At 35.3% G+C, this 19,460-nt stretch overlaps 1 protein-coding gene across 1 annotated transcript; it reads right to left on the bottom strand.

Moving 5' to 3' along the window:
- Positions 609-18,956, bottom strand: LOC100512146 (protein LEG1 homolog). Its single transcript, XM_021074892.1, has 6 exons — positions 18,652-18,956; positions 8,622-8,708; positions 7,595-7,779; positions 6,291-6,391; positions 4,599-4,837; positions 609-808 (listed from the first exon to the last, which is right to left on the bottom strand). Exons 1-6 carry the CDS (start codon positions 18,950-18,952, stop codon positions 708-710), a joined length of 1,014 nt encoding a protein of 337 aa, XP_020930551.1. The 5' UTR covers positions 18,953-18,956; the 3' UTR covers positions 609-707.

Consider the following 19,460-nt stretch of genomic DNA (forward strand, 5'->3'; position numbering starts at 1 on the left):
AATACATTCTAATCTAATAGCTCATTTTTAAGTGTCTTAGAAATTCAAATTCATCATCCAAATTTTCATTTAAAATCTTTTGCCTCTTGGAGTTCCCGTCATGGCTCAGTAGTTAACGAATCTAACAAGGAAACGTAAGGTTGCGGGTTCGATCCCTGGCCTTGCTCAGTGGGTTAAGGATCTGGCATTGCCGTGAGCTGTGGTGTGGGTCGCAGACACCGCTCGGATCCCGCGTTGCTATGGCTCTGATGTAGGCTGGTGGCTACAGCTCCGATGAGACCCCTAGCCTGGGAACCTCCATGTGCTATGGGAGCGGCCCTAGAAAAGACAAAAAAAAAAAAAAAATGCTTACAATCTTCTGTCTCTTGACTATTGACCATGAAGATCTATTCCTCCAAATTTCATAAAATTAATTTAGGTAGAGTAATATCCAAAAAAAATCAATCAGAGTTTTATTAACCTTTATTAACTTAGCATTTGCCAGTAATTCAACTGAATCTACTCTGGATAGTCAACATTTTAGTTATTATTGATGTGAATTCAATAATTATAAATTAAGCAAGTTAATAACAGTAAATCAAGTTTTAGAATATGAGCATAGACAAAGATAAAATTACACAAAGAAGCAAAGATTAATTTTTGAGAATACTGTTGCTTGAGAATTTATTATTGTGGATTTTTATTTTATTGTAAGTTTCCAGAAGCATTTAGTTAAAACAGTGAAGAATTAAATCCAAAATCTCTAGAAATAGTTTCCTTGCAACTTTGAACTTCATTAAAGTTTTCCATACAATGAATGATAGTTTTCCTAGAAAAACAAAGATATTTAAAAGTTGTAGGTAAAATTATAACTTTGATCCAAAATGTGGAAATTATTTAAGACAATATTCAATAAACAAAATTCAATTCCATTTCAATTAGTATGAAATTGTTATGTTTTCATACAGATTCTTCTATCAAACATGTTTTGCTCTTTAAAATTATATTATGCCTTCAGGTCCAAATTATGAGATATATATATGCACATAAAACTATGGAGACTAAAGGATATAGCAATGATTAAAGGAATAAAAATTCATAAAAAGTGACATTTTTCACATATTCGATTTGCCAGTTTTAAAATTTGCTAATACTCTTTTTTTTTTTTTTTTTTGTCTTTTTGCTATTTTTTGGGCCGCTCCCAGGGTATATGGAGGTTCCCAGGCTAAGGGTCGAATCGGAGCTGAAGCCACCAGCCTACGCCACAGCCACAGCAACACGGGGTCTGAGCCGCGTCTGCAACCTACACCACAGCTCACGGCAATGCCGGATCCTTAACCCAGTGAGCAAGGGCAGGGAATGAACCCGCAACCTCATGGTTCCTAGTAGGATTCGTTAACCACTGCGCCACGACAGGAACTCCAATACTCATTTTTGATGTCTATGCAGAAACCTTAATAAGCAGTTTGTGTTACTTTGTTTTTATTTTGACAAGAACATAATCTATAGCACCCTCTTTGATTGTCATTTGGCAATACTTGATCCAAGAATTCATTCCTAGTAATTTAATCTATCACTATTCCAACAAATTAAATTATGAAAGTAGACACTGAATGTCACTTTTCCATTACCTAAAACTGGAAAGAATATCAATCCATTCAGTAGAAAGTTATGTATTATAGAGAATGACAATGGTGCTTCTTGATATTTGTTGACTTGCTAACATCTCAAATATGCATATATATATAGTAATAAAATGTATAGCATAGAGTGATGCCATACATATAACCTCTTTTATGGAAATAACAGTCTTTATCAAATAATTTATTCATTTTTTATATTCATAAGTGATATAGGTGTTTTTTTTTGTAGAAGTGAGCCAAAACTTAAATATATGTATGTAGATATATGAGGCAAGAAATCAAGGCTATGGAGGTAAGTGATGATGATGGAGAAGGTTAGTTTTATTTGCATTTACTAACTTTCTATAGTATTTGAACTTTTAATAAAAGACATATATTGACCATATTTTAAAAATAAGATTATAGTCGTAAAATGAAATATTATTAAGAAATAGAAAAAAGTATTTAGTAATGGTATGAGTTTTGAGTAGACCAAATGTGTCAGAATGGATTGATTAATGAGCAAGAAAGATACAGAAGGCCTGAGCCTGGGCTACTGCCCTTTTTTCTTGTATTAGTTCTCAATTGGGAAAATCATACTTATTTCCTATTGCTTTATTTTATGAGCAGTTTTTCCATTAACATCCTGGATCCTTGCACTATCCCTAATTCCCCTTCAGGAAGTCTCTAACTGATGGCTGACAATTGCTTGGAGCTCATACATCAAAAGTCTCAAGTCAAGAATCATTCTGTTCGCCATGTTTTTCCACACTAAGAGAGAGGCAGGGCAGCCGTGCAAATAAGTGGTTTATTCATGACTTTTCCAAAGTCTGACTGAGGTAAATAAATAATTATTTTTTAAAATCCTGGGAGTTCCCCTTGTGGCTCAGCAGTAATGAACCCGAATATTATCCATGAGGTTGCAGGTTCAATTCCCTGGCCTCGCTCAGTGGGTCAAGGATGTGGCATTGCCATGAGCTGTGGTAAAGGTCACAGATGCGGCTCAGATCTGGTGTTGCCGTTGCTGTGGTGCAGCTGGCAGCTACAGCTCTAATTCGACCCCTGGCCTGGTAACTTCCATATGTCACAGGTGTGGCCCTAAAATGATTTTTTTAAAAAGGTAGCTGATTATTACACTAAAAAGTTTGTTTAATACATGTTTACAGACTATAAACCAGACATGATCAATTGTAAAAATATTTTGATTAATAATATTCTATTTTTTTCTATACTTGAATTAATTAAAAATATCTGCCAAGGTGTTCAACACTGTTTCTGAATTCTGAGCATCAGTAGGAACATGCAGTTACAAGAGGAAGCTGGGAAGAAAGGTAGCTTGTTTAACTATGTTCCAATTTGTCATTTATTTTATTTCTTCTTCTTTTTTCTTGTAGCCCAGAAAGTCAATTCCAAATTCCTTAACAAATTCAAAGCTAATTTTAGTGAAGTAGAGCTTACAAAAATTTAGAAATTTTTTATACACAGTCTTTAAATGAAATCAATTCTAGCCATTCACCCCATCCCTCACTCTTTACATACTAGGAAGTTCAAAATTTTTAAATCATGTTGGCCTAGATTTTACTTTCTGTATTTGATATGTGGCAAAGATGACTGGCAGGTCAACAGATTTTGTGATTCCTCTGTCAGTGGGGCTCAGACATGAACTAATTTCCCAAGTCCCTCCTATCACCCATCCAGGGAGCTGTACAACTATTCTTGCCAAAGGTATATGAGATAAAGTTATGTTTCTCACTTCTAGTCCTGGTCTTTATTTTATTTATTTATTTATTTACAGCTGCACCTGTGGCATATGAAAGTTCCCTGGCTAGAGGTCAAATTGGAGCTGTGACTGTCAGCCTACACAACAGCCATAGCAACACCCACGCTGCAGCCTATGGCAATGCTGGATCCTTAACCTACCAAATAAGGCCAGGGATTGAACTCGCCTCCTCATGGAGACTATATTGGGTCTTTAACCCGTTGAGCCACGAGGGGAACTCCTAGTCCTAGGTCTTAAAAAGAAGGGTTCTCTTTTAAGTTAATTTTCCTTTGATTTATTGTAGTGAGCACATAATGGTGAAACTGTAAAGACTGATGGAGACAGAGACAAGGACCCTAGGTCCCTGAATTATCATGGAAGAAAGCCTCCTTTCAATTGAGTAAACATCCTGAATCATATGTGAATGAGAAATAGAATCCTGAGTTTCACCATTATAATTCAAAGTTTTATTTATTCAAACATCATTACCCTATGTAATGCATACTTAATTTTAAATTTAATATAAAATACATGCATTTTTATTTTGACTCATATTTCCTAATTTTGCTTTAGGGAATAGAAATTATAGATAAAATTTCCCCCCTCAATAAGGAAGGGTAAACTATATCTGGAAAATTGAATGACATAGTAATTTCCAAATTTGCCATTATATAATTTCTTATTTTCCACTGTTAGTAAATTTAGGATTTGGAAATTTTGAAGAAATATACTTCTTCCAAAACCAGAATTTGGGGGGCATCATATTTTTTCCTTTATGTCTATAATACATAGAACAGGATGATTAAAGTTCACAATTTATTTCATGGTTCTGTCATGGTGACTATCATTATTATATTTATTATGTTTTTCATTTTAAAACAAAGTAGAATAAATTAAAATACTAAAACTATCCAAGAAAGAAAGAGAGATTCCTCTTGCCTCCTTGTCGAACTGAAATGTGGTGATATTGATCTGCTGTTTTTGGGCAAGGACACCGGAAGAGGGGACGTGCTAAGTAAGGGAGGGCCAATAATATGGGCCCATTAAATGAAACCCATCATAAACCCACAGAGATTATTGCGGAAACTTTGACAGCCATGTACAGGAAGTCAACATCTCTTTCTTTAAATGGTCTGTTGTAATGATTTATAATTATGATTCTGGTGGTATTTCATTACCTATGAAATCAATACAACATGCAGAATTTACAAAAACATAAAAGTTTCTTTGTCTCTTACCTGTATACTTATGCACTTTGTGGAGAAAATTTAGACCAAGCAAGACCGTATTCTGAAAACTAGTAAAGTCACTGACCAGGGGGGCTTTATCTCCATCAACAAGCATTCGTGTTGGCAGGCCCTTCTGGAATTCAGCTGTTCTAATCAAAGTCGTAGGGAAGAGGGGTGGGGCTAAATAGTCCACAAACAAGGCCCAGCTTCTTTCAAAATCTGCTTCTTGTTTAGAATAAAATTTTAACCTAATAGACAAGTGAGGGGAAGTATGCATTTTAGAATTAGTCTACTCAGAATTATGCCAACTGAATTTATAAGACAGCTAATTTGTTCAAAACTACATTATTCTACTTTCTAAAATCTAGATTGTGAAAAGGTTGTATTGATTTTGGAAATTATCATCCCAGAAAACATGTACTTCTAGTCAAATGTTTTCCCCTTTTCATAAAACATTTTCTATTTGCATTAACTCTGAAATGCGACCAACTCTCATTATTTTAAAATGTAAAGATATAAATCAAAGAAGATTAGCAATTTCTGCTGGATTTGATATCTATTTAAAGAACACATGATTTTCATTTCAATTAACCATTAAAAAGTAAAAAAATTTATGGAGAATTTTTCCTGTTTTTTAGGTCGTTTGATTTTTTTTTTCTGATGACATATAGTAGAAAGTTAAATTTTCTCTTTTTTCAGGTGTATAATGCAATAGTTTAATATTTGTGTATACTGCAAAATGATTACCGCAACTCTAGTTAATGTTAGTCATCATGCACAGTAACAAATTTTTTTGTGATGAGAACTTTTAATATTTACTCTCTTAGAAACTATTAAATATACGATACAGTGCTATTAACTGTAGTCACCATGCTGTACATTATAGCCGCTTGACATTTATTTTATAACTAGAAATTTGTCCATTTTATCCCCATCCGCCTTTTCACCTACCTCCCACCTCTCGCAATCACCAATCTGTCCTCTGTGTCTATGAGCCTGTTTTCTTTTTTTAGATTTCACATATAAATGAACTCACACAATATTTGTCTTTCTCTGTCTGACTTATTTCAGTTAGAATAGTGCTCTCAAGATCTATCCATGTTTTTGTAAATGGCAAGAGGTCCTTCTTTTTTATGGTTGAATAATATTTCATTGTGTATATATACCACATCGTCTTTATCCATTCATCTGTCAGTGGACATTTAGGTTGTTTCCATGTCTTGGCTATTGTAAATAATGCTGCATTGAACACAGAGGTGTATATATCTTTTCAAATTAGTGTTTTCTTTTTTTGCGAGAAATATTCATAAGTAGAATCACTAGATCATATGAGAGTTCTAGTTTCCATTGTTTTGAGGAATCTCCATACTGTTTTCTATAGTGGTTACATCAATTTACATTCCAATATTCTCTTCTTATTGAGAAAAAATTTTTTATTTGTAGTGAATAATTTTATACCCACATTATTTGTATCTCTTGGTCTAGTCTAACAATCTCTCTATGTATAAAATACTTTTGAACATTATCCAGTAAAACTTCTTCTTATCAGTTTTCTCATTATCATAATATTTCCCCATGGTTGACATATTGGTAAACAGGCAAATTGAAAAAGATTCCAGTGAATAAGGTAGTGTAAGATGGAAATATGGAAAGATTGTGTAAGATGTAAGATTTAAAAAATAGCTTTAGATCCATTCTTACCTATTGCCAAATTTTTTATGAGCAACCTTCAAGGATGACATATGTGCAGCCCATAAGTATTTCAACAGGTCCTCAAAACTACTAGAATATGACTTTACCTGCTATTTAAGAAGGAAAATGTTATTAATACTTAGGCAGTTATAGAAATCTCTCTCTTTTAAAATCAATTCTATTTACAAATATAATTTTTCAGCTTTCTAAATGAGAAGAGAGCATTTCAGAGTTAAGATGTGAAAGATTTAATGCTTAATATACCCCAAAGAAAGCAATATTAGTTATACTAATTACTAGTATTACTGAATCCATTTGAAGGAAATAAACCCTGTGTTTTTGAAATGCTCAGAATTTTATACTGTTCAGGACTAGACTTTTAGTATTTTGTTTTTCTGTTGCCATGCAATGAACTTTCCACAAAGTTTTAAAAGTTAGAAATGGCGGGAGGAATAAGAGTATTTTACCTAATCATAGGCAATATAATAAACAGGTTCTCATTAGAGAACTTGATCCTTGGTCATTTACTCTTTCACTCATTACACTTCACTTTGACATCAACCTTTTTTTTTTTTTTTTTTTGTCTTTTGTCTTGTCTTTTGAGGGTCACACCCGCAGCACATGGAGGTTCCCAGTCTAGGGGTCTAATCAGAGCTGTTGCTGCCGGCCTACGCCACAGCCACAGCAACACAGGATCTGAGCTGTGTCTGAGACCTACACCACAGCTCACAGCAATGCTGGATCCTCAACCCACTGAGTGAGTCCAGGGATTGAACCCGCAACCTAAGGGTTCCTAGTCGGATTCGTTTCCACTGTACCACAATGGGAACTCCTGACGTCAACATTTGATTCTGATTGTCAAATGACCATTTTAGTCAGATCATATGATGGTTTATCAAGAGAGTTTATCAAGATGGTTTATCAAGAAAAAGCTGATCAAATTTGCCACAGTCTACTCCCTAATTGTATTCACATAGAGTTGATTGCTCAGTTGGCCTGAAAGTATAATAAACATGCACTATGAAGCCATGATTTCAATGGACTTTGAATGCAATTTATTTGGTGTGAAAAGATTGGATAAGGCAGCCTTAATACTAGATTGCTAATGAAGGTTCTAGTGAGATATGATGTCGTGGAGTAATGTACTCATAATAATGTTGTTGTCATCATAATAAAGATTTTCACATTAGAACTTTATTCCTTAGGAACATACTGTTCAATGCATGATAAAGTCTACATTAAATATTATTCAAAAATATCTGACTACTCTCAAAGAGTATTAGTTAAAACACTAAAAAAAAGACTCCAAAAACCTGGTAAAATTTATTCCATTTTTTCATTGTTTCTGGAAAGGATGAATAACAGCTAGAAACATTATAACAAAAATTCGTCTGATCCTTGGATGGTGGCAGAAAGGTGATATTATCTGATGATATTCCCATTATGCCAGAATCAACCGCAGCAAGGAAGGGCATTGCAGAGAGATAGTAATTTACGTCTGTATGAACAAAAAGTTATTATTAATATTGTTAACATATATAATTTTTTAAGTAAATAAATCTATTGTGAAAGTAATCCCACAGATCCAGAAACATGGTAAAACTTAAGCAATAATTCTGGGCACTTCAGAAACATGTCCCTTAGCAGAGTTCCATTGTGGCAGAGCAGAAACAGTCTGACTGGGAACCATGAATTTGTGGGTTCGATCCCTGGCCTCACTCAGTGGGTTAAGGATCCCGCGTTGCTGTGAGCTGTGGTGTAGGTCAAAGATGAGGTTCAGATCTGGTGTTGCTGTGGCTGTGGCATAGGCCAGCAGCTATAGCTACAACTCAACTCTTAGCCTAGGAACTTCCATATGCTGCAGGTGCAGCCCTAAAAAGACAAGAAAATAAAAATAAAAATACTAAATTCTAAGGCAAAATAAGTGAAAAAGAAAAAACATAGTAATATCTGTAGAATGCTATACTTTTATAAATTTTCATTTGAAATTTGAAGGTCCAATATATCTTTAAAATATTTTAATATATATCTAGAGTTTTTTCCTTGTTAACAAAGTTTTGCTTGATAATATAAATTCCTACTTCTATTCTATTTATTTAAAGTGAACTTTGAGGTTACTAGTTTTCTCTGATGTTTTCATAATTGGATAAATTAACTACTAGCTTTTAAAATGCCTGTCAAAAAACTCATGTCAAAACATTCCCGATATCTGAGACAAAGAAATTCTTTTTGTAAAAGCGGTAGTTCTGCTTTTTTTTTCTAAAGTTAGAATTCTGGATTGAATTTGATTCTTTGGAGAAAGAAGATCAATTTGAGCTTTGATTGTTGCATCAAACTCACCAGCCCACCAACTATCCACAGAGATACAAAGATAATCTCCAGATTCATGGCCACAGTTTGTCCTTTGGGTGGGATCAGCTAATCTGCCTAAAAGAGAAAGGATCAAGAGCTGGGTTTATTAGGCCCATTTTTAAGCTATAGATATACTAGAAACATAAGATTTATAGAACTACACAAAATACTTTTTCTCTTAAAGAATTGTGTCAGCCTCCCATCACTGTTGTAAAAAAATTAATAAATAGAAACCTCAATTAAATAAAGTTGGGAGACCAGAAGGGGAAGCCCTCACATTTTGCAATGACAGCAGAGCCCAACTGGAAGAAGAAAAAGTTCTTTTCTTTCTTCGAAAGAACTCAGCCAATGACAAGCCATAGATTTTTGTTTACTTCAACCCTCTCAGCTTCCTTTTTCCTCTATAAAAGTGTGCTCCTTCCTTTGCCATGTGGGCACGTGTGTGTGGTTTGCAAGGTTGCAGACCCCACATTGCAATTCTCTGCTGATCCTGAATAAACCCATCTTCCCTAGAGAAATCTCTGGCAGCCTATTTATTTGGTCAAATTTGACAGTCCTTTGGGTTCCAGAGAAGATCCCCAAAGGATCCAGGCTAGTGAACCAGTGGAGGTGGTACCTGCAATTGACCCCATTATCACTTACTGCTTTTCTCGTTGACCTTGGAGTTTGAAGAAACATCTTTCTGGATCTGGACTCATGCTCTCTTTGTGTTTGAAGTGCTCCAGGCTTTATTTAAGATCTATGTTAAGCTTCTTCTTTTTGGTTAAGGCCTCGTTCTGTATGCAAGTACTTGTTTGGCACTTTGGTCTCATTTTGAGATCAGACTGTTTTGATTGAAGCTGGCTGAAATGCCTCAGGCTTATTTTTTTCAGAGTAGAGCTGCTTCGCTGAAATTGTATTGGTTTTTCAGCCTTTGACTTATTTTTTGGAGGGGCTATTCTCTGGAAATTGGCTGGAAAAGCTTTTGGCCTGGCTCCTCTGGGACAAAGCTGGTTTTTTAGAATTGGCTGGTATTAGGCTTGCAAGCTCTTTGAATTGAGCTGTAAGCTGTTTAAGCTGTTTGAAAATTGTTATTTCACTCTAAAGAAAGACCTTTGAGAGATGGGATAGCAATTACCTATATATTTTGAGGATTCCCCCCCCATAGGAACTCCAGCCAATTTTTTTACTTTTCTAATTAAAAATTTTATTTTGTTTTTGTTGTCCTTTACTATTTATTTTTTTATTTTAATGATTTTTTCCATTATAGCTGGTTTACAGTATTCTGTCAGTTTTCTACTGTATAGCAAGTTGACCCAGTCACATATAACATATACATTCTTTTTTCTCACATTATCATGTTCCATCATTAAGTGACTAGATATAGTTCCCAGTGCTATACAGCAGGATCTCATTGCTTATCCATTCCAAAAGCAATAGTTTGCATCTATTAACCCCAAATTCCCAGTCCATCCCACTCCCTCCCCCTCCCCTTGGCAACCGTAAGTCTGAAACAACCATCCTTCTTTGTGCACATTGGTAATTAAATGGATCAACCTGACCAATGGCAATTAAAAATATCAATGGCTGTTAAGGGGAATTTTTGAAATCTCTGAACAATTTTCTCAAAGCCAAATTGGACTACAATAAATTAAAAAGTTCCAAAACAGAGTGGGATGCTTATTTCAGCTGGTATTTTGAGGCTTCCCAGTCTTATCAGAAGTCTAAAATTGTGTCTCTACAAACTAGGATTTTAAGATGAATTGAGACAAAACAACAACAAGAATTTTTAAAAGATAAAAATGTCTCCCAAAATCTCATGTTCTTCTCCCTTGGCTCCTCCTTCAGCACCACTTTGACGCTTTCCCCAGATCCCTGTGACCAGACTCCACCTCTGACACCATCATCTCCTTCCTTCTACATCTCCCACTACACTAATTTCAAAAGACACGTGAACCTCTAAGTTCATTGCACCGTTATTTATATTCACCAAGATATGTATGGAACTTAAGTGACCAGCAATAGATGAATGGATAAAGAAGATTATCTATCTATCTATCTATCTATCTATCTGTCAATCTATCATCTAATGGAACATTACTCAGGCATAAAAAAGAATGAACTCTTACTGTTGGTGACAATATAGATGTACCTAGGGGTTATAATACTGAGTTAAATAATCAGTGAAAGACAAATACTGCATGACTTATATGTAGAATTTTAAAAAACAAAATTAACAGACAAATATAACGAAACAGAAGGAGTCATAGATACAGAGAAGAAACAGGTGGTTGCCAGAGAGGAGGGTGTGAAGGGAGGAGATAAATCAGTAAGGGAGATAATGAGATATAAACTTCCAGCTGCAAAACAAATGATTCACGTGTATGAAATGTACAGTGTGGTGAATATATTCAACAATTACATAGTATGTTTGTGTGGACAGATGATAACTAGACTTGCAGTGATTATTTTGAAATGTATAAACATACTAAATCACTATGCTGTGCAACAAGAATAACATGGTGTTGTAGGTCAATTGTACTTCAAAAACAAACTCATAGAAAAAAAGATCATATTTGTGATTATCAGAGGGGAAGCAGTGCAGGGAAGGGAAACTGGATGAGGGTATTCAAAAGATACAAATTTCCAGTTATAAGAGAAATAGGTCCTAAGGATTATAATGTACATTATAAACATAATTAACTGCTATATGTTAATCATATTTATCATGTACATTATAATAAATTCTAAGGGAATAAATTTTAAGAGTTATCACAAGGAAAATTTTTTTCTATTTCTTTAATTTTATATCTGTATGAGATGATTGATATTCATGAAACTTGTGCTAATCATTTCATGACGTATGTAAGTCAAATCATTATGCTGTATAACTTGAACTTAACTATATCTCAGGAAAATGGGGAGGGAAAAAAGCATTAACATTCTTAAAAATATAAAATTGAAATTTAAAAAATTTTTAAACAAAAAAAGTAAAATCAAGGATTTGGCAGAATTATATTCCTTTTGTAGGTTCTAGGTGTGAATCCATTTCCCTGCTCTCTCCAGCTTCTAGAGAATTCCTTTGCTGTGGGCCACTTCCTCATCTTCAATACCAGTAGCATCTTCAAATTTCTAACTCTGACTCTCATGCCTCCCTCTTTAATTTATAAAATCCCTTGTGATTTCATCGGACTACTTAATCTAGGATAATCTCTCCATTTCAAGATATGTAATCAGGTCAGCAAAACCCTTTTTTGCCATGTTACATTACATATTTACAGGTCATGGGGATAAGGACACAGACAGCTTTGAGAAGCCAGTATTCTGTCTACTATAATATCTTTATCTCTACTTGGTGAAATGTATATTCATGTCTTCTGTATACTTTTAATTAAATTTTTTTTCTGTCTTTTTTTTTAGGGCCACACCCACAGCATATGGAGGTTCTCAGGCTAGGGGTTGAATCAGAGCTATAGCTGCTGGCCTACACCACAGCCATAGCACTAGACTGAGCGGTGTCTGTGACCTACACCACAGCTCATGGCAACACTGAATCCTTAACCCACTGAGTGAGTCCAGGGATGGAACCTGCCTCATGGATGCTAGTCAGATTCATTTCTGCTGAACCATGACAGGAACTCCAAATTGGTTTTTTTATTTTTACTTTTTTTAAAATGTGGACTTGGAAGTGTTTTTTAAGTAGTCTTAATACAAAGTATTTGTCACATATATAATGATAAGTATTTTCTACCAGTCCATTATATGTCTTTTCAGCCTCTTAAGAGGGACTTTGAAAGAACATGATTTTATTTTGAAGAAGTGTAAATAAACCTTTTTTTCTTTTAAGTGGTGTGCTTTTGGTGTCGTCTAAAATATCTTAACTCAAATACTTTCTCCTATATTTACTTCTAAAAGTTTTTTAATTTTGCATTTGATATTGGAAAGTAATCCATTTTTAATTAGTTTTTTAAAAAGATGTGAGGTTTTCATTGAATTTCATGTATGTTTGTGTGTGTGTGTTTGTATATATCTAATGCTGGATTCTCTATTCTGTTTTATGTGTCTGTCCTACCAATACCATACTGTCTGGATTCCTAGAACTATGTAGCAATATAATATCAAATAGGGTAATTTCTTTTTTTTTTTTTTTTTATTTTCCCACTGTACAGCAAGGGGGTCAGGTTATCCTTACATGTATACATTACAATTACAGTTTTTCCCCCACCATTTCTTCTGTTGCAACATGAGTATCTAGACATAGTTCTCAATGCTATTCAGCAGGATCTCCTTATAAATCTATTCTAGGTTGTGTCTGATAAGCCCAAGCTCCCGATCCCTCCCACTCCCTCCCCCTCCCATCAGGCAACCACAAGTCTCTTCTCCAAGTCCATGATTTTCTTTTCTGAGGAGATGTTCATTTGTGCTGGATATTAGATTCCAGTTATAAGTGATATCATATGGTATTTGTCTTTATCTTTCTGGCTCATTTCACTCAGGATGAGATTCTCTAGTTCCATCCATGTTGCTGCAAATGGCATGATGTCATCCTTTTTTATGGCTGAGTAGTATTCCATTGTGTATATATACCACATCTTCCGAATCCAATCCTCTGTCGATGGACATTTGGGTTGTTTCCATGTCCTGGCTATTGTGAATAGTGCTGCAATGAACATGCGGGTGCATGTGTCTCTTTTAAGTAGAGCTTTGTCCGGATAGATGCCCAAGAGTGGGATTGCAGGGTCATATGGAAGTTCTATGTATAGATTTCTAAGGTATCTCCAAACTGTTCTCCATAGTGGCTGTACCAGTTTACATTCCCACCAGCAGTGCAGGAGGGTTCTCAAATAGGGTAATTTCTCACTTTGTTCTTTTTCAAAATTCTTTTACTTTTGCATCCCATATAAAATTTAGAATAAGCCTACATATATCTACACAAAAAGTTGCTCTAATTTTTATAGGAATTTGGTGAGAATTTACATCTTTGCTATGTTATGTCTTCCAATTTACAAACGTGCTGTATCTTTATTTGATTATTTTTAGTATTCTGTAATTTTCAACATACAAATCTGTATATGTTTTGATGGATATGTACCTGTATATTTTATTTTTTGAGCAGTTCTAAATATTATTTACAGTAATTTCTGTGTAAACAGGCTTGTTGCTAACATATACAAATGCAAATAATTTTAGTGAGTTAATCTGTATTTTGTGAACTTGCTAAACACACTATTTATTTATTTACTTATGGTCACATTCCTGGCACATGGAAGTTCCTGTGCCAGGGACTGAATCTGGACCACAGTTGCAACTTACACTGCAGCTGCAGAAACACCAGATCCTTTAAACCACTGTACCAGGCTGGGGATTGAACCCATGCCTCTGCAGCGACCTGAACTACTGCAGTCAGATTCTCAACCCTTTGCCCCACAGCAGGAACTCCATGCTTTTTATTTTTAAGGAATTTTATTTTGTGTTTGTTTGTTTTTGCATGAGATTCCTTAGGATATGTAGGGTCATGTCATTTGCAAATAGGAGCAGCTTTATTCCTTCCTTTCCTATCTGTAGGCCTCTGATTTCCTTGACTTGGCTAATTGCAATGACTAAGACTTCTGATAGAATAGAATTGGTGAGATTAGACATCTTTGCTTTTTTTCCAGTCTTACGGGGAAAGCATTAAGTCTTTCATCATTAGCTATGTGTCAGTTGTATGTTTTTGGAGATGTTCTTTATCACATTGAGAAAGTCACTTTCCCCCTAGTTTTCTGAGGGTTTTTATCATGAATGGATATTGAATTTTGTCAAAGGTTCTTCTGCATCAATTGCTATGGTCATGTAATTATTCTTCTTTAGTCTGTGATATGATGGGTTATATCAGTTGCATTTTAAATATTAAACCAATTTTGCATACCTGGAATAAGCCTCACTTGGTATTGATGTAAAATTCTTTCATATTTTGATGGACTCAATTTTCTAATTTGTTAACCATTTTTCATTAAAATTTGAGGTATACCAGTCTTCAATTATCTTCTCTCTCTCTCTCTCTTTATTTTTGACTGTACCTGTGGCATGTACAAGTTCCTGGGCCAGGGTTTGAACCCTTGCCCCAGCTATAACCAGAGCCACAGCAATGACAATGCCAGATCTTTAACCTACTGAGCCACAAAGGAACTCTTTCAGGAATCTTTTCTTTCAGTCCCCAAACATGATTTAAACACACATGAAGACAAAGATAGCTGATTGCACTCACCCCTATTTTTACCCATCCCATTGTTTTCTTTTTCTGAAATTCCAAACCTCCTTCTGCTTTAATTTTCCTTCTCTTTGCTTGATTTGTTATCATCTGAATGTTTATCCCTCTAAAAGTAAGGTGTTATTTCTCTTCAGCTTCCCTACCAACCTTCATTTTGGCTGCTTCATCTCTGCCTTCCTATTTTCATGTTAAATTTCTCTGTTGGCACACCTTAACTGGAATGATACAATGAAGAAAGTTTTCGGAAATGTACCTCAGCCTAACAATCTGAAAAATTATGGAACCATCACAATCAACTTAGCCTCCATAAACATCTTTGCCTTTAAACCACACTTATCTTTCATATAAAGACAATAGCAAAGATATATTTTTATTTAATATGATGCAACCAGGCTTCCCACAACTGAAAACTAAAATCAAAACAAGGATGGAGTTCCCGTCGTGACTCAATGGAAACAAATCTAACTAGCTTCTGTGAGGATGCAGGTTTGATCACTGGCCTTGCTCAGTGGGTTAAGGATTTGGCGTTGCCATGAGCTGTGGTGTAGGTCAGAGATGCAGCTTGGATCCTGCATTGCTGTGGCTGTGGTGTAGACTAGCAGCTACAGCTCCGATTCATCCCCTAGTCTGGGAACCTCCATATGCTGCGGGTGTGGCCCTAACAACAAAGACAAAAACAAAACCAAGGAAGAAATTCTCATAAGTATTAAAATTCTCAAAAAACTTGACCCCTAACTGGGTTTTTTTGAAGTACCTATTTTTCAAAACAAAATTAATGCTATGGCTTTTACTATCCAAACTAAAATTTCTGCCATGAACTTACCCTATTTTCCAATTATATTATGCCCCACTAATTTTAAATTCATTCTTTTTCTTCATTGATTACTTTTCTTTTTTAATCCATCAACATTTGCTCTTTTTTTCAAGATTCATTTCCAATCTCATTCTATTTCCAGACTATTCCAGCTCACAATACTTATACTTTCATCCAGTACCTTATGCTTTGGCCTTTTATTGTCCTCTTGTTGTATCAATGCTAACTTTTCTCCTTAACTATGTTGGAAGTCTTCTGAGGGAAAGCATTATCCTGCCCCAGACTCTCAATATGCTCTTTCAAGTTCCAGTACTTTTCCAATTAAAATTTCTGCTAAGCAAGAAAAATGAGTGATATTGACATATGCAACTAGATCGCTGAATCTCAAAATAATTATGAGAATAGAAATAAACCAGGCAGAGTTTCGGTTGCAGTTCAGTGGGTTAAGAACCTGACATAGTGTTTGTGAAGATGCAAATTCAATCCCTGGCCTCGCTCATTGGGTTAAGGATTCAGAGTTGTCATAACCTGTGGCATAGGTCATAGATGCAGCTCAGATCTGGTGTTGCTGTGCCTGTAGCACAAGCTGGCAGCTGCAGCTCTGATTCAACCCCCAGGCTGGGAACTTCCATATGGTGCAGGTGTGGCCCTTAAAAAAACAGGAAAGAACCCCCCCCCAAAGAATTTATATGAAAATTCTAGGTAACATTTTTAAGATTTGATGATAGAAAACAGATTAGTGTTTGCTCGTGAAGTTGGGGAGTGGGGTGGTGGAGGTAGGGGCATCAGGGGAGAGAGTGGACGTAAAGAAGTAGGGAAGTTCTTGAAGATAGGAAAACAAGGGAAAAATTAACATTTTAGAATAATGGATTCAAAGCTACATACATATATGAAACTTAACAACAAATACATTTTAAAATATGCAGTGTATTATATGCTTATTATATATCAACAAAGCTATTTTTAAAAAGTTCTGCTAAGCAATCAAGAAGCAAGCATTTAGAATGCCTAAGTATTGTGTAAGCATTATATCCTTGTTATTAAACTAGACTATATTGCTCAAGATCCCAATTAAAACTCCTCAGTCTGAATTTAAAGACATCTCTTAAACAGGCCCTCACAGATCTTCCCAAATTTACCATCCACCATTCTTTCTCACATTCCAATTCTCTTGACCACTGGCACTCTTATTCTGGCTAGAACTTATTGTCATTGCCATCTCTGTAATACTATCCTAGCAATGCCTTCATGGAGCTCTTTGGTCCTACTTTTTTCTTATGATAATCTCAGCGCATGGTTGTCACTCTCTTTCCTGAGTTACTCGTACACTCCTTAGCTTATCTTTGAGACTTAGCATCTTACTATAGGTGAAGTACTTTTATGGCCATTTTTATAATTTTTAATCCTGTGAAGATTTTCTCTAGTTAGGTCATAGAGTTCAACTCAATTAAATACTAAATAAAATCAGACCCTTAAAAAACAGAATTCCATTTATTGTGTTCTTGAATGAAAATGACGTTTCTTAAAGTATCCAGTCTAATATTCTACTTTGTTGTTTGTTCATTACTAGACCCAGAGTAGAAAATTTTCCTGGGAGTGGGTGTGTCACCTTTGGGGAAGTTAGTTATGGTTTACAGTGGACCTTGAGGTTTGGGCTCTTTCTGAACCTCGTCTCAGGAATTCAGGTACTCCTTTTCTCCATGTCAAGGACAGCCTAAAATAGGAGGTATACTGAGTGGCAGGAGTTCCCCTGTCAAGCTTGGTTTTAATGCTAGCTTGGGATGTTATCACAGATCAGAACTTGCAGAGTCTTCTCCCCATCTCACATTTTCTCATTGATTCCTTTCTTCCCATACTATCTTCTGGGAGATTATTATGACATTTCCTTCTTTCTTTTTTTTCTTCTCTTTTTTTTTTTCTTCTTTTTAGAGTGACCCCTGCAGCATACGGAGGTTTCCAGGCTAGGGATCAAATCAGAGCTACAGCTGTGGGCCTACACCACAACCACAGCAACTCGGTATCCAAGCCACATCTGCAACCTACACCACAGCTTATGGCAATGCTGGATCCTTAACCCACTGAGTGAGGCCAGGGATCAAACCTGCATCCTCATGGATCCTCATTGGGTTCATCAACCGCTGAGCCACGAAGGGAACTCCCTTACATTTCCTTATTTCTTGAATGCCATTGTTAGCCAAAAGAAGATAGCTTACAATATTTTTGTTCCAAAAAAAATCTTTATTTTGATACCTGGGTGTAAATGCTATTTTTGGCTAAAGAACACATGAGAGAAGGGTTTTCCTACAGAGTTTCCCCTCTTTCTTTTACTCTAGTCTACATGGTTACTTAACCACATTTAGAACTTTAGATGTTGGAAACTAATTTTATACATTCTTGTGTATTTAATGTATATTATCTTAACTATTTTTTTTTTGGATGTACTCCTCAGAGCTTAACACTAGGCTTGGTACATAGTGGCACCTCAACTAATAGTTGTTGATATGGAAAGAACTATATCTAATATGCCATGCCTCAGTGAATATGGTAATCACTAGTTATTTGTGGCTATTTAATTTTCAATTAATTGAAATGAAATAAAATTAAGAGTTCAGCTCTGCAGAAGTACTAACCATTTCAAGTGCTCAATAGCCACATGTGAGCACAGCATGGCCCCTGTTCCCATACTGGACAGTGCAAGGATAGAATTTTGTCATCATTGTGCATAGTTCTATTGGACATTACTGGGTAGAACAACAATACACACATTCCATAAATGCTTGATAAAGAGTGATTAGGAAGGAATGAGGACAAAAATAGAAGGAGTAGGAAAGAGGATAGTTGGAAAATGATAGGAAGGGGAAAGAGAGGAAAATTATAATCAACTTTTTAAAAGGTGGTGTTATAGACAAAAGGTATGACTACCTAATTAATTGACAGGGAAATAACAGAATCATTGTAATGAAAAAGATTCTTACCTGTACGATATTGCCATCCATGATGTACAGGCAATCCCCATAAAATATTTTGTTCATTTTCTGGTGCAAATTTTTCAAAATACTTGGCTGTCTTGTTCAGTAGGATTTTATATGTCCCCAGTCTCTCAAGGTAATGCCAGATATTAATGATGTACTTTCCATCTTCTACCTTGTAGTCACTGAACTGACCAGGACTCTCTTTCCACAGAGGGGGATACACATCTGGGGTGTTGGATGCTCTTCCTAAAGAAACAAAAATACAGCCAATTATTACACAGGCCCAGGGAAGATGAAAAGTCATGATGTTTAACCTGGAGATTGAGATGATGACAGACCTTTTACTGGGAAATGTTTTTATAGCTCTTCCAATCAGATGCTTTCAGTTCTCTCCTGGCTAATGATAGGGTGGCACTAAATAAATAGTTTACTAAAGGTAATAGGGCACTTCCCTTGTTAGTCATCTCCCAAACAAATATTGTTAGTTATATATCAGTCTCAATAATTTTCAGGAAGAGTTTGTTTTTTAAATTTATTTCTATTTCTATCTTCCATTTGTCTCTCATATTGACTATAATAACAAATTGCATGTTCTCCCCACAAGTACTTGTATTTTAAAGGATGGCTGTTTATCCAAATTAATCTCTAATTGGTAGGCGTTCAGCAACATAAAATGATAAATAGTTTGAAGTACAATTTGGAAGACATTTTAATGATTTGGTGGATTTCATCTCTCTCTCTCTCTCTTTTTTTTTTTTTTTTTTTTTTTTTTTTGTCTTTTTAGGGCCTCACTGTGGCATATGGAGGTTCTC

The sequence above is a fragment of the Sus scrofa genome, chromosome 1, assembly GCF_000003025.6.
Source record: "Sus scrofa isolate TJ Tabasco breed Duroc chromosome 1, Sscrofa11.1, whole genome shotgun sequence".
NCBI lineage: Eukaryota > Metazoa > Chordata > Mammalia > Artiodactyla > Suidae > Sus > Sus scrofa.